This window comes from Sesamum indicum, linkage group LG15 (assembly GCF_000512975.1).
Source record: "Sesamum indicum cultivar Zhongzhi No. 13 linkage group LG15, S_indicum_v1.0, whole genome shotgun sequence".
NCBI lineage: Eukaryota > Viridiplantae > Streptophyta > Magnoliopsida > Lamiales > Pedaliaceae > Sesamum > Sesamum indicum.
The window spans coordinates 530754-548992 of NC_026159.1; the positions used below are offsets into that span (position 1 = coordinate 530754).

Here is an 18239-nt window from a genome sequence, read left to right on the forward strand (position 1 = left end):
AGAGTGGCGGGTCTCTCACGCGCGCAGACGGACATCAGACCTCAGAAATTTTAACCTTAATCACTAGTTAAAGCCCACTTCACTTAAGTAAACTCTCTCTCTCTCTCTCTCTCTCTCTCTCTCTCTCTCCTTCCCTCTTCTTTTAAATCCTTTTAGAGAGAGAAAGATAAGCCGCTTTTACAATTTGTTGGTGCATTCGAGCAAAGCTTAGAGGAGGCTTTAATGGCTTCGCCCTTCCTTCTACTGCTCACCATTTCCCTTTCCCTTCTCCTCCTCCGCCCCGTTGCCTCTGCCCAACGCCGCCCTCCTCACCCACTCCTCACCACCACTTACTACCGCAAATCATGTCCTCGATTTGAGCAGATCGTGCAGGAGACCACCACCAACAAACAAATCTCCTCCCCCACCACTGCAGCCGCCGCCCTCCGCCTCTTCTTCCACGATTGCTTCGTCGGCGGCTGCGACGCCTCCGTCTTCGTCTCCTCCACCCGCTTCAGCCAAGCAGAGCGCGACGCCGACATTAACCTCTCCCTCCCAGGTGACGGCTTCGACGTCGTCGTACGCGCCAAGACCGCCCTCGAGCTCACCTGCCCCGGCGTCGTTTCCTGCGCTGACATCCTCGCCGTCGCCACTCGCAATCTGGTGGTGATGATGGGCGGCCCATTTTACACCGTGAAGTTGGGCCGGAAAGATTCTCTCACCTCCCGGGCTTCCGACGTGGAAGGCAATCTCCCGCGGCCCACAATGTCTATGAATCAAATCATCAAAATTTTCGAGTCGAAAGGATTTTCCGTCCAAGAAATGATGGCTTTATACGGGGCCCACACCATCGGTTTCTCCCATTGCAAAGAATTCAGCTCCATTTTATACAACTACAGCAGGACAATGGAATCCGACCCGGCATACTATCCCGAATTCGCGGCGTCATTGAGGAAAGCATGTGCAGATTACCAGAAAAACCCAACACTATCGGTGTTCAATGATGTAATGACTCCGAATAAGTTCGACAATATGTATTACAACAACGTGAAAAAGGGATTGGGGCTTCTGTCTTCGGACCACGCGTTGAGCTCGGATGCGAGAACCAGAGGTTACGTGGAGCTGTATTCCAGGGATCAGAATGCATTTTTCCAGGCATTTGCGAGAGCAATGGAGAAGCTGAGTGTTTACGGTGTGAAGACCGGACGGAGAGGCGAGGTTAGGCGCAGGTGTGATGCCTTTAACAACTGAAAAATAAAAACCTGTCTTCTAGCCTTGTTTTTTTCTTGTCTTCGTTTCGATTCTTTCTTCTTACCATTTGTTAGCATCATCATAATTATTATGGTTGTGGGAAGCTGATTATAATTACATACATTGTGAATGCATACGGAATTGTTCAAGAAATTATAATTATATTGAGGTTTTAATATAATTATGGGTATGTATGTTTTTTTTTCCTCCTATATATTCAATTGATTAACGCACAAATATATATATATATATATATATATTATCCACTATTTAAAGTATGCAATGGTTTTTCTTTGTATTACTTATCCTTTTTGTGTTCCATATTAGTTTTAGTTTAGTTTATTGATATGGAAATGTGTGTAACAAATCGTTTACATTTTTACTAATTCATATGATTATAAAGAAAATGAATGAATAAACATAGCTACTTAATTTTTATTCTTTTCTTCGTTGTGTTTATGAGAAATAATATAAGAATACTATTTGTCAATGTTACGTCAAATTACTAAATAGAAGTATGCGATTATATGTTAATTAATGTAATTGGTCATATTACTACAACGCATATAATACTGAGTAAATTGAAATGAAACTAAAATGAGAGGGATGGGTTTAGATTTTCATCATGTTTCCTCACTTAACATCAGGTTATTATTATTAGTTTATGAGATTCTTGCGAGTAAATGAAATTACCTTACCCCGGCACAACAAATATATAATGGTAAGAGGGGGAGATGGGAAAAGCAGGGTAGATGTAGAATTGACATATAATTATTGGTTGTATTAATTACATGGTTTGAGAACTGTCTGTTGCATTGAGCATCATTCTCCATAATACATACAACTTTAAAGAATGCCAACTCATATGGGAGAATCCTGCATGGGATGAGCGACACCTTTCAGTTTTAGGCTATAATAACGCGTATAGTATAGTCATTTACGTGCATGATAAATTAGGTGGGATGGGGTTTGATGGATGCATGTTTCTCAATAATGCCCACATGATGAATTGTAAAGGTTTTCGGTGGAGATGCAAAATTTGGATATTTACAATGATTGAAAAGGCTAAGGCCATGTGCACGAACTGATGGATAGGCTTATAACCTCACCTTATCATTCAAGATTTGTTTGTATATTGGGCCTCTGCATGTGCGGCAACTCAGCTCTGGAACACCTGCTTCAGTGCACTTCAAACATGAATTCCATCCCCACTCACCTCTCTTATCATTTCCAATACTAATCCCCCATCATTACAAGAACTTGAACCATACCGGAAGAAGGTTAACGGTTGATGGAGGAGCATCATACTGAAGAAATGGGATTAGGAGTGGAAGTTAAAGACATCTTTACCAAACACGGCAGAATTCATAATCTTTGTGTTATCTTAGCAACCCCTCATCCATCTAAAGGGTAACCTGGAGATACTCTAGAGAAAATGAAGAGATTTAAATATTGAACGTTGGCGGCGTAGTCTGCAGGTTTCAGAATGAGATGATGAGAAAGAAAAGCTTTGCAGGAAGCAGAAAAGGATAAGTTGGCTTGCTGCCCTAATATCAAAGTCTTGTTGGTATATGCCCATAACACAGTTTAAGACAAGGCATCAGCAGCAGCATACAGATCCATTTCGGCAGTCACATGATAACTATAACTTGTCAACAATAATTGATAGAATGCTCCTATAAATGGAAACAATCACCTGGTGGTTCTAGTAGGTGCCAGGCCAAGAGAGAGAACAAACTCAAGTGCATCAACCATTGCAGTCCCTGAACACCCTGAGTTTCCTTTATGCTTGACCGATAATTCTTACTGCTGACAACTAATGTAAAAAACTTTGGAAAAAAGCATCAGGTGTTAAATTACATATCTCTTATTAAGATGATATCAAAGACAACAAAGAGATGAAAAGCAGTCTCTACTAACTTAACCTGAAATCTTGATCATGCCATTTGAGCTTGGTTCACAAATTTTTCAGTATATGGAAGGAACAGAACACGCAGCATCTGAAAGAAGATTGTTATGCCACCTTCACCTTCATATGGACATAATCCTGCTGGGTATAGAACTGGCAGCATCAGCAATCCAATCCAACAAATTTCTTGAAGCAGAATTTTGAACAGTTATCAACTTTTATATCAGAAAGTTTGCAGACTGGGCTATCAGCAATCAAACAAAAACGTCTCTGATCCCCCTGTTCAAGTTAGCAATTCATAGCATATCCTCTCGAGACTGAATGACAACTATCACATTCACTACTACTCACCAGGTGCTAAGACTGGATAGAGAGTAAACCAAGGAAGATCAACTAAAATACTCCACAGGACATGCAAAACATGCCAATAAGCAATAGGAAATAGCATGTATGTATGAGATCAACATTGCATTACCCAATCCACATGAGAATTCATTCACACTCATCAAAATTCTTTATTTACAACTTCCCCAATTATCATTTATCAAGTTCTAAAAACTCGAACGAAAAAGCACCAATGTAAATAATGAGAACGAGAACCAAGCACCATTAACAGCCTTTGAGAGATCTATATCCATTCCCGAAAAACCACTTAAACAAGATGAAACTCAAATTAGTTAATGAAGAAACCCTGGAAAAATCAGCAAGAACTAGATCCAGTCCGGCCACCGGCTTGACTTTGAGTCCTGCTCAAATCATCATCTGAATTGAGCAACTCCTCCCAATTAATGTCTTCATCCTCCTCATGCTTCTCTCTCAACACCTCCAATATCCTCCTCACTTTCTTTTTTGCATTCTCGCTTCCTGTTTCCTCCAACTTCATCAACGCTTCCTCTGCTCCGGCCTCCTTCGCCAGTCCCTTAAACCTCAATCCGCCATAACTCAGCCCATAAAGTGCAGCCACACAGCTCTCCCGAGTTGCCTCCGATTCAAACTCGCCCTGATTCAGAAAGCTAATAAAACACTCTACCGCACCCCCATCCAGCATCGCCGCCCTTCCTTCTCCGCTGGCAGCCAAATTACACAAAACCAACATGACTCGACCCAACATATGACCTGATTTCACCATACCCAACAAAATCTGAACTACCCCGAGTTTAATCATTTTAACCCGGTTACTCTGGACCAAAGATAGATGATATAAAGCCAGAGCAGAGTCATGCCGAGTCCGCTCCGAATCAGAACGGAGAGCGTGGAGAAGCGGAGGCAACGCGCCTAGAACCCCGATGGCTGTCTTGTTCTGATCGTCGAGGGATAAACTGAAGAGTGCACCGGCTGCATGGTCCCGCGACTCTGGGAATCCGCCTCTTAGAACGTCAATCAGGGGTGGAACAATCCCTGACCTCACGATCTTCACCTTGTTTTGTTTCTCTAAGGACAGGTTCACCAAAGCCGCGACCGCGTTCACTTGCAGACTTGAATATCTGGAGCTGATTAAGGATTTGAGCACTGAGAGCAGCCGCGGAGTGCAGAAACGGACACGTGTCTCTTCCAGGGTTCGGGTCATTTTCCGGAGAGAAACCAACGCCTCCTCTTGCTCGTGAATTTGAGAACTTTTCAGTTTGACAACGAGCTCTTCTTCTTCCGAGAAATTCGTGCCTGAAATTTCGATGTCACAGGACGAAGAAGAAGAATAACACGAAGGTCGAGTTGTTAGGGGCAGAGGAGTAGTGCGACCGATTCTGGGAGTCACGGATTCTTCTGAACTGGCGACGGATATCTCACTTGGTGTCCGAGCCAATTCACTCTCAGGCATCTGGGGAATCAATTTACGTACGATTTTCTCAGCGTAGTAAAAATCCATGGGTTTTGGGGGGTCAACGAGGTGAAGGCGGCACCAATTGAGAATGGTAGACTTGAGAGCGAGGTTGGGGATGACGGTGGAGAAATCGGAGGCGGTGCCGTCGGGTAGAGTTGGGTTGAACGATAGAGAAATGCAGGCATGAACGCAGTTGCGTTCGAAGGAATGGCCCGAGGAAACAATGACGGGGTCGGCCATGATGGAGCCCGAAATTGGACATAGAAACTCAACAGGGATCGAAGGGGGTTGTTGATCTTGAGCGTGAGTTTGTTTCTTGAGCAATAACAAGGGCGATGGTGACTTGTGGAAGGAAATCTTCCACCTCTGCTTCCCACTGCCCATAGTGATTGGTTTGAAGAAGTAATTGGTGGAATGGCTAAGATGAGTGCTACTGCTAATAGTGATGATGAAGAGATAAATCCGGGATTACAAGGAAACCCATAATTCTGGTAGGATTCAGAGTGAATGAAAAGCGGAGGAAAGATTAATGAATCACATTCACGGGGAATACAGTAAGTTGATAATGGAGAAAGAACAAAGGGAAAGAAAGCCCATAAAAAGGGTGGGGATTATTTTTTTTGATTTTGGACAACTTTTGGCACTTTGTATTGGCGATGATTGCAATTGCATGGATTTGAGGAGAATATGTTGGAGCGCAAATTTCTTTCTTTACGAAAAGAAAAAGTTGACAGGAAGAAACACATGACATTGCTCTTATTTGTTTGACCAATCATGTTGAATTTTGATGTGATGGGTCTCTCTCTGTTCCTCACATATCTTCGTCTCTTCAAGTTTCTGAAAATGAACAAAGAGACAAAAATTCATGATGAATACGAGAGTACATGATGAGAGAGAATGTTGTGCTGCTGCATGCAATGCACTCCTTGTTCATCTCCACTCCAGGTCCAGGGTAACTTTTCCTAGTAATTTTCTATCTACTCTGACTCTGAAGTCTGAATTGCAATTCATTGAATGAAAAATGATGTTAAGGAGATTTGCAGTTTTCTAGGTAGAGAGTGGGAACTACGTACTCTGTGGATGAATGCTTACTATTTCCGTAATCACTTTCAGAAACCTAATTAAAATTATAATGTATGAGCTGTGAACCCCACTTCAAGGACGACGACTATATTTGATAGTATAGTAGGTAGGTTCTGAATTTCTTGGATTTTGACTTTGGTAGATGGAGCTTTATCAAAATTTCAAAAGGGCATTAAAACCAATATAATATATATATATATGTATAAATTAGTAGAAACCAAAAGTTTGTAGAAATTAGGGGGTGAAAGGGTTAATTGAGTGAGTGAGTCCGTTGGATTTGCATGAAAACATGCAAAAGAAAGAATGCCACTCGTGCAGTGCATAGCCATAGCCCACTAATTATTGCCTTTCAACTTAATTGTTAAGTAAACTTGTTGAGTTGAGTTTTGTTCTAGGCTGGACATCACTATCTCCTTCCCCCTCTAAGCCTTCCCATCTTTTTAATTAACTCCTGCCTACTTTCCTATCATCAGTTATGTAATTCTCTCTTGTCTTGTGTGCACTCAACAGGTTCAACTCTTTATTAATGAGAGAGACACACTTGCCTTAATTATTTGACTCAACCATCCTTGCAAGTTTTATATCTTAACTGTTACTACTTTACTAAAATAACTATCCAAGTCTTGCAAATTTTCTCAATATCCTCACTTGTGGTGGATTGAACCTTGAACCTGGTTGAATTGCATCTAGGTTGATGTAGGTGTAATTTAAGTGAAACACCAAGATATATATTGCAGAAAGAGGAAGGGGAAATGGGGGAGTTGTTGGGGATGGGGCCTCCTCTTGACAGGAATTTATGCTTTACATCAACCTTTATAAAAGAAGAGAGGATTCTTCCTCTTTACAAATTGACATCCACCTTTTTGCTTAACCTCTTCATTAATGCAAAGCAATTCAGACTTTTCTCACCCCCCAAATTATTTTTGTCACCATGTCTTGTTGTATTTGTGGTGGGTCTAATCAGTGTAATCACATCTCTAATTCTTGATTACCTGTCATAATCCCTTCATCTAAACGCAACAGTTATGCATGATTACTCGTGATTTTAGTACCTGATTAAAGGCATCCATAATATGGGGTGTCAACTGATTCCTAATTATAAAATTATAATATAAGAATGAAAAATGAAGGATAAAATTAAAATTTTAATTAATTATTTTTTATTGATATTAGTATCTTCTAGTCAAATCGTAATAAAAAGGAGTCAGATTTGAATGATGAATTTGCAAAAAAGAGTATAAATATAATTATAATTTTTTTTTCAGAGATAGTGTAATTTCGTTTTTAAATTGAGTTTAAGTAATAATTAGCCCATATATATATATATATAATAGATGGGCTGCATAAAACTCAACGCAGGCTTTTCCTGCTCTAAGCAGAATGGGCTAATACGCTTTATAAAGTCCTTGGACCTATGGATCCTTTTACTTTATGAGATAGCTGACGCATTCACACCCGTTTCGAGTTAGAGCCCATAATAGAAGAAGCTGGTACTTTCCGGGTCCTTCGAGTCAAAACCCGAAAGACGTGGTCAATTTTGACCCGCCCGACGTGACGATATTGCTTGATATCCAAGGCATAGTAAAACAATTTCTTCGTGCGTTTCGGCCGCGTAAGAAATCCAAATTCAAGTACACCTCAAATTGACTTCCGCTCCAAGCCAGAGCTGTATATAACTATAGCTCAACCTACGGCCCGATGCAATTTGACTACAATTTCACAATCGATTCTATTAGCGAAACATAAGTATCAAATCAGGATGCTGGGAGGAGGGACGGAAGCTTTTCCAGATTTAGGGAGCCACTGCCAGCACCAGGATTGCCTTCAACTCGATTTCCTACCTTTTACCTGTAACGCGTGCCGCAAGGTACTTCCCTATTTTCCTTCCAATTGATTCCTTGTGCTGCTTGCTACGTGTTTCTCATTGTTTCATCAATTTCTTTAAGTACGTTTTTATAATTCCTCCAAGTTTTAATTTATACCAAAACCTGAATTGAAACTCGATTTTCACGCTTCTCAATCGAATGAGGATTTAAATGTAAATTGTACCTGTTGTTGCGTGTTTGCAGGTTTTCTGCTTAGAACACCGATCATACAAATCGCATGATTGTCCGAACTCCGACGTCGGCAGCCGTAAGGTGTTGGTATGTGAAATTTGCTCCGCCGCGATTGAGACCACCGGACTCGGAGGGGAGGATGAGAAGAAAATTCTGGAGTGGCACGAAAAGTCGGGAGACTGTCATGCGAAGAAGAAGATAAAACCGACTTGCCCGGTACGGCGGTGCAAGGAGGCTTTGACGTTCTCCAACACGGCGACGTGCAAGATATGTCGGACTAAGATTTGCCTGATGCATAGGTTTCCAGCGGACCACGCCTGTGAGCAGCTGAGATCGCCTTCCTCTTCGACTACTCCAAATAACAAGTTTTTGATTGCTTTGGCTGCGAGGAGCGGGAAAGATTGTGGAGACAAGTATGCTGCCCCTACTCCGCACCCCTTTGTTAAAGCTTGATCATTGTTTCCGATCCACCTTGTATGCACATTATAATTATTCTTTTATGTACGGAAGTATTAACTTTATTTGTCAAGAAAGTATTCTGCCAAGTTTTTTCTTAACGTCTTCCAGTCTAAAGTTTCAAGTATTCTGAACTACTAACACGTTGCACCAATAATTTGATTTTGGCATAAAATCCAACAAGTTCAAGCCTCACGGAGCCAGCGGCTGAGGGCAAGAACAGCCAGAGTAGAGGTTCCAGATAGGAGCGGACCATTAGGAGTAGAATGCCGTTCAAATAGCCAGGGCAAGATAGAACCCGCAGTAGGAACAGTAAAATTGAGACACTAAAGGGGCTTTAACAAAACGACTTTTGCTTTCTAATGACATGTACCATTATAGTTTATACTAACTAATGATATTTGTTGCACCCAAAGTACACTTATAGCATAAACTTCTCAGTTTAATCAGGTTGATATACACAGTTGGAGGCCAGTCATTGTTTCATAATTCTGGCAAAATAGCTATTGCACGTAGTTGATGTGTGCTTGAGTTGCTGGGCGCTTTGCACGAGCCTGTAAAGCAAGCAGTATCTTTTTCCTTGGACCCTGCAAATCAAAAGCATCCAGAGTTACTCTCATTTTTATTTCTTCTTGGGGTTTGGGGTAGGGGGGATCAGCTGTTAGAAGCTGGAACCTGTTTCTTTTCTCTCAATCAAACATTTAACAGCAAAAATCTCATAATGTCAAACAGCAATCTCTGTCATCTTAAGAAGACATCTAATCCATACATTTTTTCTCTTTCATTTATCTTCAATGTTTAGGAGTCTGTTTTAAATCTTCGCCTCCAGTCTTTATGATATTTTCATTTGTCTCACTGGCTCTTTTTACTAGAAAGTAGGAAGATTCACAAGGCACATGTGCAAAAGCTGTATCTCAGCGAAGGGTAAGAATAAAGTATACCATTGGTATTCCCAACTCCTTCAGGTCACTGTCCCCCATTTGTTTCAGTGCAACCATATCAATCTGCAGCAAGGTTCCACATTAAAATATTGCATACTCATTACATGTGTTGAAGCTTGATTTTATTTTCACATAATAAAATTCATATTTAATGGTGTTTCACTGCTTCATGATAAGTGGAGTCTTACAAGTACTATGAGAAAACGAGTCGAAAAGAAGTACATATAGTATAGGACAAAATACTGGGACCTAGGATTAAACTGATCCGCAAGAAGCTTACATATAATCTTCTCCACAATTAGCTGGACACAAGATGCTGGTTGAGGACAGGTGTGTTATGCATGCTGCTGAATCTAAAATCTAATTGTCCTATTGACAGTTGCAACTCTTGTAGCCAAATGTCCCTCCTAAAGCTTCCACTGTAACGATATTGTGATTAAGACTGTACATCTATGACTATCATATTGGATAAGTTTCACCAACCATTCCCAATAACAATCAAGAAGTCGAGAGATACTTTTAAGTTGCAAAACCAATCGGATGCTTCAAATTTGAGATCTGTGCTGTTGCAGTAATAGCATGTTTGTATCACCCCAAAGGTCTGGCAGAGTATTCTAACTTCATAATATTTAAATACAGTTCCTTTAAATCTGGGTTTGTAGCCATAATATAATATAAGATTCCATCCTTTTCAGCTTTCTTATGCATCATTCATCAGAAATTCACCTTAAACGGAATAGGGTTGAGTAAAAATGAATCAATCAGGAGACTTCATGTATGGCAGAATTCAAAAGTTTTCCTCTCCAAAATTCACAAACAATCGGAAATTAAGTAGACAGAAAGAAAATGAAGATGTTTCGTGTATTACTTTTTGACACAACAAGGTTGCATACCTCTTCAGCTTGAAAGTTGATGGAGTATTTTCCCAGACCAATTGAATGCAATAAGTTACTCACCGTGAGCGGTTGGCTCTCCTACAAATTATAAGAGAGAAAAGTGTTAATAAAGAAGCACTAATACTAAGCATTCAGTGATAGACTCATTGCAGTTAATATTATTACATAATCCAGAAGAGTGAAAATCATCAGCTCTTCTAGACAAAATCCTAAGATCTGAATACTCAAAATAATGCAGAACTACAGTGTTGTCTCTACTTGTATCCACAAGGAAAATGCGTGCTTCAGGATTGTCAAGGAAAAACCTAGGTCAATCGCACAGTCAAATTCAATAGCGGTTGTAGACTCATGGAACCAGTTCGATAGCATGATTCTGCGCTGGATCATTTGGTCAATATATCAAAATCTGGATTATTTTGAAGTTATTTATAATGCATCTTACTTTAGCAAAAAGCTCCTGAAATCAATGTTCAATATCGTCCTGATATTGATAGGTAATCGTGCACAAAAGAATCAAGTTTTAAGTGCATGTGTAATTGTCCTCCCGAGTAATTTGATGTCTCATGTACAAGTTGAACTTATAGCCAAAATAGATTATTACAGCAGCATGTTCAAGTTTTTCTTGATATGAGAATAGGCTATTTAACTTGAGAATTGCTTAGCACAGACAAAAAAGAGTAACCACTTATTCCATGAAAATTCCTCACTAGCAGAAGAGGTGGGGAATCTAACAGAGAGAATTTTTACTGGGTAAGGAGATCTGGGAATGCCACCAGGTGCTGGAGCAAGCTCCGGAACCAGCTTGCCAGAATCCAGAGGACCTCTTGAGGTGGTAGGCACCGGCACCTTTGGCCTAGAAGATTCCATGGGATTACTTAGCAACACAGGCCCTGTTCTTGAAGCATCTATTGTCCTCATTGATTGTACCCGTGGCAGTTCATTCATTGCACTCCTGGGTGTAGAAATTCCAGCAGAAGATCTGGGAAATCTATCTGGGGACCTTGTTCTTACTCCATTTGGGGTCCAAGAAGTATAAGAACTTCTCATTGAATCCCCACGCACAGTCTCAACAACCCTGCTTGAAGATGGTATGTTTCTCAAGAGGCTCCTATCAGGAGATTCCATTGAACGAATAGCTCTCGACACCTTCTCATGTAGTTCCACTTTTTTACGCTGCTCATTCTCGAGCTCTATACGCCTAGAAATTCTCTTTTGCGTTAGTTTCAAACGGAGATCCTTGGGATCTAAGCGAGAATCTGCGGCCATAAAATTCAAACACCCAGGAAAAGAGGTTGACATGCACAAATCATTTTAACCGGAATCCATAAAGTTACATGTTCAAGAGATCAACAATTACCATCCACGTGGCTGCTGTATCCACAGCTCCTTGCACTCTGATCCTCTCTCCTCCTACGCATAATCCCATCATAACCATGCAAAAGAAGAAGGCATTTTTCTATCTTCATAAATCCACAAATCTCTAGAACTTGAGCCAAGAAGAACGCCTAGCAAGCTAGCGGAGCGTAAACTTAACCCAAGTGACAGCAGAAAAGCGGGAGGTACTAACCTTTTGTTACGACTAAATGAGTGATCAGCACTGCTCGATTCTGACAATGATCTTTTGCTTCCCGATGCCACTGGAGCGTTAGCACGACCACCATCAGAGTCTCTCCACGAATCCTTCACCACTTTCTACACATAAAAAGCACAAAAAAGAAAACACTAAAAGAATTAGCCGCATTTCAAACAAGTGACAATCTTTATCAAATTTAAGCTGAATAACGTAACTATTCTTTTTACTATATGGTAAGCAAAATTAATCAACCGTAGCCTAGACAATGAACACATCAGATAATGATGAAAAAGGTCGTACCTGACCAGAGCGGCCGAGAGTGATGGTGACTTGAGGTTTTGCCATTTTATAGTTTCCCAGTTGCCCCTCCGACTTAAGAGAAGAGAGGTTGACTTACAAATACATCTACACAGAACAGGTCTCAATATCGAAGAATTTCGGGACGAAGAAAAAGCGAGGGATCGTTCCACAACGGTTGATGGTTAAAAGTACCGATATTAGTATGAGCCCTAGAAGCAAGTTTTGCAGGGAATTTTTATTAGGTTTTTCAATCTGAAGAAGCCTCTTCATATCAGCAAATATTTTATTCGTATTGACCAAATTAACCTTGGACATCGTGGATAGAAAAACAACTGCAGTCGGTCTACTTGGGATTTAATCATTAAAAAGATTTCTTTTATTTTTTATTTCATTAAAAAGACTTTGCTTTCATCATACATTAGCATCGCTGATATTCAAATTGAAGAATTTGAAGTTCAAATACTACTAATAGTTCCTAATTGGGTCTTGCATCCTTTAATCTCTTATGTTGCAATATATAATGTTAATTTGTTCTTCAACGGGGAAGTGCAAAATACCCAACACCTTCAACTAAAAATACATCTTAGCTCACTGGAAAGAATTTTCACACAGCACCTGGAACAACAAATTAACAAATCACTGCATATATAGCTTTCGAGAATTTTTGAAGCAGCATCAAAAGATAAGGTATGAGTTCACCTTTTGAAATTGAATCAAACAAGCATGGCATGAGGAGAAGCCACAACAACGAATGATGTGAAACAAAGGAAGCCCATTGCTAATATGGCATACAGGATTATATTTTCTTCATCATAGACATAAATTTACATTCACAAGTTGCTATTCATTACAAGAAGAAAGCATCACATATTCGCTGTTGTCTCTTTGATTTCTTCCAAGGATATGACCTGCAGAGCAGAAGGTGCTTCCAGTAAGACAACAGTAAACGCCAAAGTTCGCACATGAGTTTTCTACAGCCAACGAACCTAAGGCAATAAACCTTTATGCAATATAGGATTGATCAGGTTAAAGAAGGAAATGATGCAGCTTTATAACAGTGCAACTAGGAACTTTACATCATAGTGCCTCCAATTCCACAGATAACATTTTAGGAAATTTTGAAGTTCAGAGCCTTAGGCAAAACGAAAAAGCATCACACTACAGCCATACCTGTTCCTGGCCGGCAAAATCATTATCAGGGGTGAGAAAAAGCATGCAGTGGCATTCCTTCCTGCCAATGCAACAGTATGATTAGAATATGAAAGGCAATTGAAGCCCAACATCCAACTATGATAACCAATTAAGGGTATTACAAAGAGAAACTTCATATGAATAAGATTGCAGACAAATGAAACTAATAATCAAATATTAAACAGTCATGGCAAATAAATATATAATAATTTAAATAACAATTTCATGGGTGGTTTGAATCAATCAGACTGTAGAATAGGTAATCAAGGAGAAATATTAACATATGTACAGTAACTTACTAGGTAGAAAGACGAAACTTAACAAGCCAAGCTATTTCTAAAGACATAATTTTTGCACTGAAAACTTACAACTGCAGTCACCACAAGAATGCAATGACTTGTGGTTTAAAAAGAAAAGCTAAAAAACAGGAGGAAGCAATGGTCACCAAAAGGATGAGAATGCAACTTTTTTGAAACTGGGCCGCTTCGACCTCCCAAATGGGCAATGGGACAAACTTATCTATGTTTAAGAGGGTGTTTCAGTGAGCTTATAAGCTCTTTAAAAAAACTTATAAGATGTTTGAGAGTTTAGAAGATGCTAAAAAGCATTTGGTAATGCTAGAAGCTTATAAGTTGTTTAAATAAACTATGGAATTGCCAACTTATTGCTAAGATCTTAATAAATTCCTTCAAAGTAATTAGAAATTTGTCATTAATAGCATTTTATAAGCTCCATGATCTTATTTCATCCAAACACTTCAACAACTTAGTTTTAAAATATGATCTAACATCTTATAAGATGAATGAGCTTATAAGATCTTTTAACTAAGCCTAACCAAACCCCCTTTAAGAATCGATGTGCTTTTTATGTCAAGAACAAAAAGAGAGAGAAAGAGAAATGGTGCCCAAATATTCAGTGTAACTAGCCACTAAAAGTTCTTTATTCCCTTTACAGAGTGTCCAGATATTTCAGATTGCAGGTGCAGAGAGCATTAGGCCTCTGCATTCCCAATATTGTTATAATCTTAACACCATAGTTGAATTAATCAACCTACGATTCCTTCCTCAAATCTAATATCCCAGGTTTTGGTGTATCAAAGAAATTCCAAAACACAAAATCAAAGCAACTTTCTGAAGCTTGAACTTGAGATACACTTCCAAGTTCAGGAGAAGAAACATGATCCTCCAGGATATTGACTAGATATGAACAATATGATGCGACCTTCAACGTCTAAAATTACCTTTCTCTCATAGGGACACACGGACAATTCCAAAAGCCCTGCTGTGCCTCAGCAGCTTTATCATCATAGTGCCTGAGTTGTAAGTGGTGTAAACATCTTGAAGCACCATAATGTTATAAAATTTGAACTACCTCTGAAATGAAATAGGAGAAAGAAACATATTGTTCAATCCAAAAGTACAAGAAAAACAGTGGATAATTACCTGCAAGGGCAAAGGGGTGCACCTAATGTATCCTTGTGTTCTGCCAACCCCTGCAACCATATGTTATTCATGACCAATGATTCAAATAGAGTTTGTGACAATCCCCAGCTCCTCTTCCCACATTATAATTATAAACCAGAGAAAGAAATAACTAATCGTAATTCAAAAGGTTTTTCATTCCTCATAGAGTGAGATATATTCATCAGGTGTAGACAAGAAAATAATAGGTTAACCATCTTACTTCTCAGGTGTAGACGGAAAATGGTAGGGATATTCAAAGAAAAATAAACAATTCTTAAAGCTTAGCCAAACATACATGTAACTGAGAGCAGTAGCTTGCACAAGTTATTAAAGTTACCACATCACCAAACAAAACAAATTTTAGTCATTAACTGTCCCAGCTAGAAGCAAACTATACTGGTATAGGGATAAGTGGAAGAAAAGAAACTGATTAAGATGAATGGGCGTGAATATAGTCTATGTAAATGTAACTGGGATGTTCTCTACCTCAACTCATTTGGAATCCATGGACAAGTAACCTTTAAGTCACACGCCGATTTGCTAACCAAAGCTAAAAGATCAGGGTGGCAATTGTTTGCGCTTATCATTTCATTTAATTGAGAGATAAACTACAAGTAACTAATTCATAGAAATTTTGACTTCACGATCCATGAAAGACTAGTGTGAAAGACAAGATTTAAGGAATGAAATTTACTAGCATGAATGTATATGATCAGTTTTTTCACCATACACTAGGCATTTATGGATTGCTTCTACAAGGACAGAAAGAAAAAAGCAAGACCGCAAGTAACGGAATAAATACCTTGATGACAACCGAGGTGACACCTTTATCGACACAGAAATACGTGCCGGACTTGCGAGCATACTGCTCCGAAAATTTCCTCATTATTTCTACTGATTTTTCAGTTGGCTCTACTACAAATTGCACGCAACCATTTCAAACTCGATAGTTTCAATTCTAATTACCAGGGAAAACAAATGAAAATATTTATAAAAAAAAAAACACTTAATTCAGTGGATTCAGGTTACCTTTAGCCACAATTCCATGGCGGCGAGGCGGCGGCCGGGCGACGGATGGAATGGCGAAGCTTACGCTGTAAGAAGTGGAAGCCTGAAGAGCTCTCATGGCAGAAGCCTTGTACCAAATTTAGTTCTGTAGCAACAACAGCAATATCTATCCAACAGATTGTCCGGAATCTTTGGATGAATTTTGCTGTTATGTTTTACTTAGAATTTTTTCTGAAATTACAAAATATGATTTTATGTGAGTGATTAATTTGTAGGTGGTGAGCAGTAGCACTGAGCTCCAGCACCACTCGTTGACAATATCGGCGGACGAAATCACAGAGCCACTCCTTCAGTCCTCACCTCAAATCCGTCACCCACATCAAATGTATGGGCTGGGGTTAGACTTGGACCCAACTCTACATTGGACTTCCTACGAGATGGCCCAAGTCATGAAAAGAGTTGGGCCCAAGTAGCGAATAAGGATCCACAAATGGGCCAATAAAATGTACAGTTTCACAAAGTACAGCCCACATATATAATTAATATTTTTTTTTAGTATTATCGCTCTCACTCTTTTTTCAATATTTCTCATAATTTTGTTCTATCTTTATAATTAATATACTTTTGTTAAAATTCAAAATTAGCTTTGCACGTACATTTGAATGTGTCGCGTACACTCATATAAATAAATTATATGGGAATACCATTTTTCAAATGATGTGAGAATAAGTAGATAGAATTAATATTCCTCAACTCAAAATGTAGAGTGATATGATCATTCTCTCCATTTACATATAAATGTGTAGAATTTGCATGACTCATGACTGCCTTTGTTGGTTTTGTGTGGGGACAAAGAGAGTTAAACAGTAGGCGCGCATGCAGCAACAGCAACAGGAACAGGAAGAACAAAACTGGCAGAAAAGGAGCATATCCCTCACATCCCAATTTCCATCCTAATTCATTTCTCTTGAATTCTTTATTGGAAATTAATGAATTTTAAATTCTTTTGAAACTATATTTTATTGGAAATTAATGAATTTTACATTCTTTTGCAATGGTTATTTAAAATCGTGACCTCTCAAATCTAAATCTAGCAATATTGTATGGAGAAAATGTGGAGCATGGAAGATGAGTAGTAGAGAATGTGTTAATTAAAGCAGTGATTAATTAGGTAGGGTACGTAGCTGCTGTGCAAAAAACTAGCTAGCCAACCTTAAATATTTATAACAAATTTATAGAGAGAAAGAGAGAGATTTTGAGGCGGAAAAGCTGGTGAAACAATTGTGTATCTTCCCCGACATGACATGTTAGGTAGCTACATATGATCATTCATGTACCATGAAATAACCCCTCTCTCTCTCTCTCTCTCTCTCTCTCTCTCTCTATATATATGTACCATGAAATAACCCCTCTCTCTCTCTCTCTCTCTCTCTCTCTCTCTCTATATATATATATATATATATATATATATACACACACTTTGTAAATGAAGATATCAAATACCAGACACCATCAACATTTAATGAACGTGTGTGTACATATATGTATTCAAGTAAATATACATCCACTAAAGAGTAGCATGCTATAATCTAAAAACCATCCCATCAGCTCTGCGCTGGACTGATCAGTGATCGATGAATGTGATTACTGGAGCCCTGGATTTAACAAAGGAAACATCGGTTTTATTCGTTCCAAGTGTTTATCATCCTGATTTCATACCATTCTAAATTCTCTAATATGTATGAATTCATTGAATCATTTTGGTAAACTCATAAATTGAAAAAGAAAACCTATCAATTAAACCCTGTGTGGAGTTTTCAGCAGTAAATTGCGAGCAGAGATCATTCCCATTTCAAAACTTGAATTTCCACACACACCATTCATTATTCTTTCATCAAATTAATTATGATTGGTAGTGAGTAGTGAAGAAATACTAATCAGCATTACAACGTCTGATGCTATATAGAAATATCTTATACGTACTTATAATGATTAATTACGGGAGTGTGGAGCTGATTGACACAACCAACTTCAATTTTTGACAACTGAAAACTTATGTAATAATTAAACATCATGGATCAGCATATATACATACGGGTAAGAGAAATTCAAGGAACTATATATATATATATGTCGATAGATAGATATCACATGAGATCAAACCCTAAACTCAAGGTTTGCAAACCCTAATCTCGGTAAACACAAAGCACAAAGTTGCTTGTTTCCATGATCTTATACAAGCCGAAGAACATAAAATACAGATCCGTAAAACGCGCACCAGAGACAACAAACCCAAACAAAAGATGGAAGAAA

General features: G+C 38.9%; 5 protein-coding genes across 7 annotated transcripts; 2 read left to right on the plus strand and 3 right to left on the minus strand.

The window, feature by feature from the left end:
• LOC105177169 (peroxidase 31) lies at positions 97-1435 on the plus strand. Its single transcript, XM_011100220.2, has one exon. The coding sequence runs from the start codon at positions 223-225 to the stop codon at positions 1228-1230; it is 1008 nt and encodes a 335-aa protein (XP_011098522.1). The 5' UTR covers positions 97-222; the 3' UTR covers positions 1231-1435.
• Positions 3605-5796, minus strand: LOC105177170 (U-box domain-containing protein 40-like). The gene has a single exon (XM_011100221.2). The coding sequence runs from the start codon at positions 5340-5342 to the stop codon at positions 3840-3842; it is 1503 nt and encodes a 500-aa protein (XP_011098523.1). The 5' UTR covers positions 5343-5796; the 3' UTR covers positions 3605-3839.
• On the plus strand, positions 7654-8655 carry LOC105177172 (zinc finger AN1 domain-containing stress-associated protein 12). Its single transcript, XM_011100224.2, has 2 exons — positions 7654-7908; positions 8111-8655. The coding sequence occupies exons 1-2, from the start codon at positions 7801-7803 to the stop codon at positions 8549-8551; spliced, it is 549 nt and encodes a 182-aa protein (XP_011098526.1). The 5' UTR covers positions 7654-7800; the 3' UTR covers positions 8552-8655.
• Positions 8481-12515, minus strand: LOC105177171. Of its 2 annotated transcripts, none has more exons than XM_011100222.2 (7): positions 12265-12515; positions 11959-12083; positions 11749-11801; positions 11124-11647; positions 10389-10469; positions 9496-9558; positions 8481-9141 (listed from the first exon to the last, which is right to left on the minus strand). In XM_011100222.2, the coding sequence occupies exons 1-7, from the start codon at positions 12307-12309 to the stop codon at positions 9058-9060; spliced, it is 975 nt and encodes a 324-aa protein (XP_011098524.1). In that variant the 5' UTR covers positions 12310-12515; the 3' UTR covers positions 8481-9057. The 2 variants fall into 2 exon arrangements, with proteins under 2 accessions (XP_011098524.1, XP_011098525.1); XM_011100223.2 differs by having other exon boundaries at positions 11139-11647; positions 12265-12513.
• Positions 12893-16282, minus strand: LOC105177173 (ferredoxin-thioredoxin reductase catalytic chain, chloroplastic). 2 transcript variants are annotated; one of them, XM_011100226.2, is made up of 6 exons: positions 15948-16282; positions 15721-15830; positions 14898-14947; positions 14696-14767; positions 13435-13495; positions 12893-13172 (listed from the first exon to the last, which is right to left on the minus strand). In XM_011100226.2, exons 1-6 carry the CDS (start codon positions 16042-16044, stop codon positions 13128-13130), a joined length of 435 nt encoding a protein of 144 aa, XP_011098528.1. In that variant the 5' UTR covers positions 16045-16282; the 3' UTR covers positions 12893-13127. The 2 variants fall into 2 exon arrangements, with proteins under 2 accessions (XP_011098528.1, XP_011098527.1); XM_011100225.2 differs by having other exon boundaries at positions 15721-15833; positions 15948-16278.

What these genes read in the sequence shown, in the direction of transcription:
- LOC105177170 (XM_011100221.2), bottom strand. Translation starts at nt 5,342, where the DNA reads ATGGGCAGTGGGAAGCAGAGGTGGAAGATTTCCTTCCACAAGTCACCA.
- LOC105177171 (XM_011100222.2), bottom strand. Translation starts at nt 12,309, where the DNA reads ATGGCAAAACCTCAAGTCACCATCACTCTCGGCCGCTCTGGTCAG. An exon ending in CTCTCGGCCGCTCTGGTCAG is followed by an intron (nt 12,084 to 12,264) that starts GTACGACCTTTT and finishes TTTTATGTGTAG; the next exon opens with AAAGTGGTGAAGGATTCGTG. An exon ending in TCATTTAGTCGTAACAAAAG is followed by an intron (nt 11,802 to 11,958) that starts GTTAGTACCTCC and finishes GATTATGCGTAG; the next exon opens with GAGGAGAGAGGATCAGAGTG.
- LOC105177172 (XM_011100224.2), top strand. Translation starts at nt 7,801, where the DNA reads ATGCTGGGAGGAGGGACGGAAGCTTTTCCAGATTTAGGGAGCCACTGC. An exon ending in CCTGTAACGCGTGCCGCAAG is followed by an intron (nt 7,909 to 8,110) that starts GTACTTCCCTAT and finishes GCGTGTTTGCAG; the next exon opens with GTTTTCTGCTTAGAACACCG.
- LOC105177173 (XM_011100225.2), bottom strand. Translation starts at nt 16,044, where the DNA reads ATGAGAGCTCTTCAGGCTTCCACTTCTTACAGCGTAAGCTTCGCCATT. An exon ending in TCACCTCGGTTGTCATCAAG is followed by an intron (nt 14,948 to 15,720) that starts GTATTTATTCCG and finishes ATATGGTTGCAG; the next exon opens with GGGTTGGCAGAACACAAGGA. An exon ending in GCACCCCTTTGCCCTTGCAG is followed by an intron (nt 14,768 to 14,897) that starts GTAATTATCCAC and finishes CTTACAACTCAG; the next exon opens with GCACTATGATGATAAAGCTG.
- LOC105177169 (XM_011100220.2), top strand. Translation starts at nt 223, where the DNA reads ATGGCTTCGCCCTTCCTTCTACTGCTCACCATTTCCCTTTCCCTTCTC.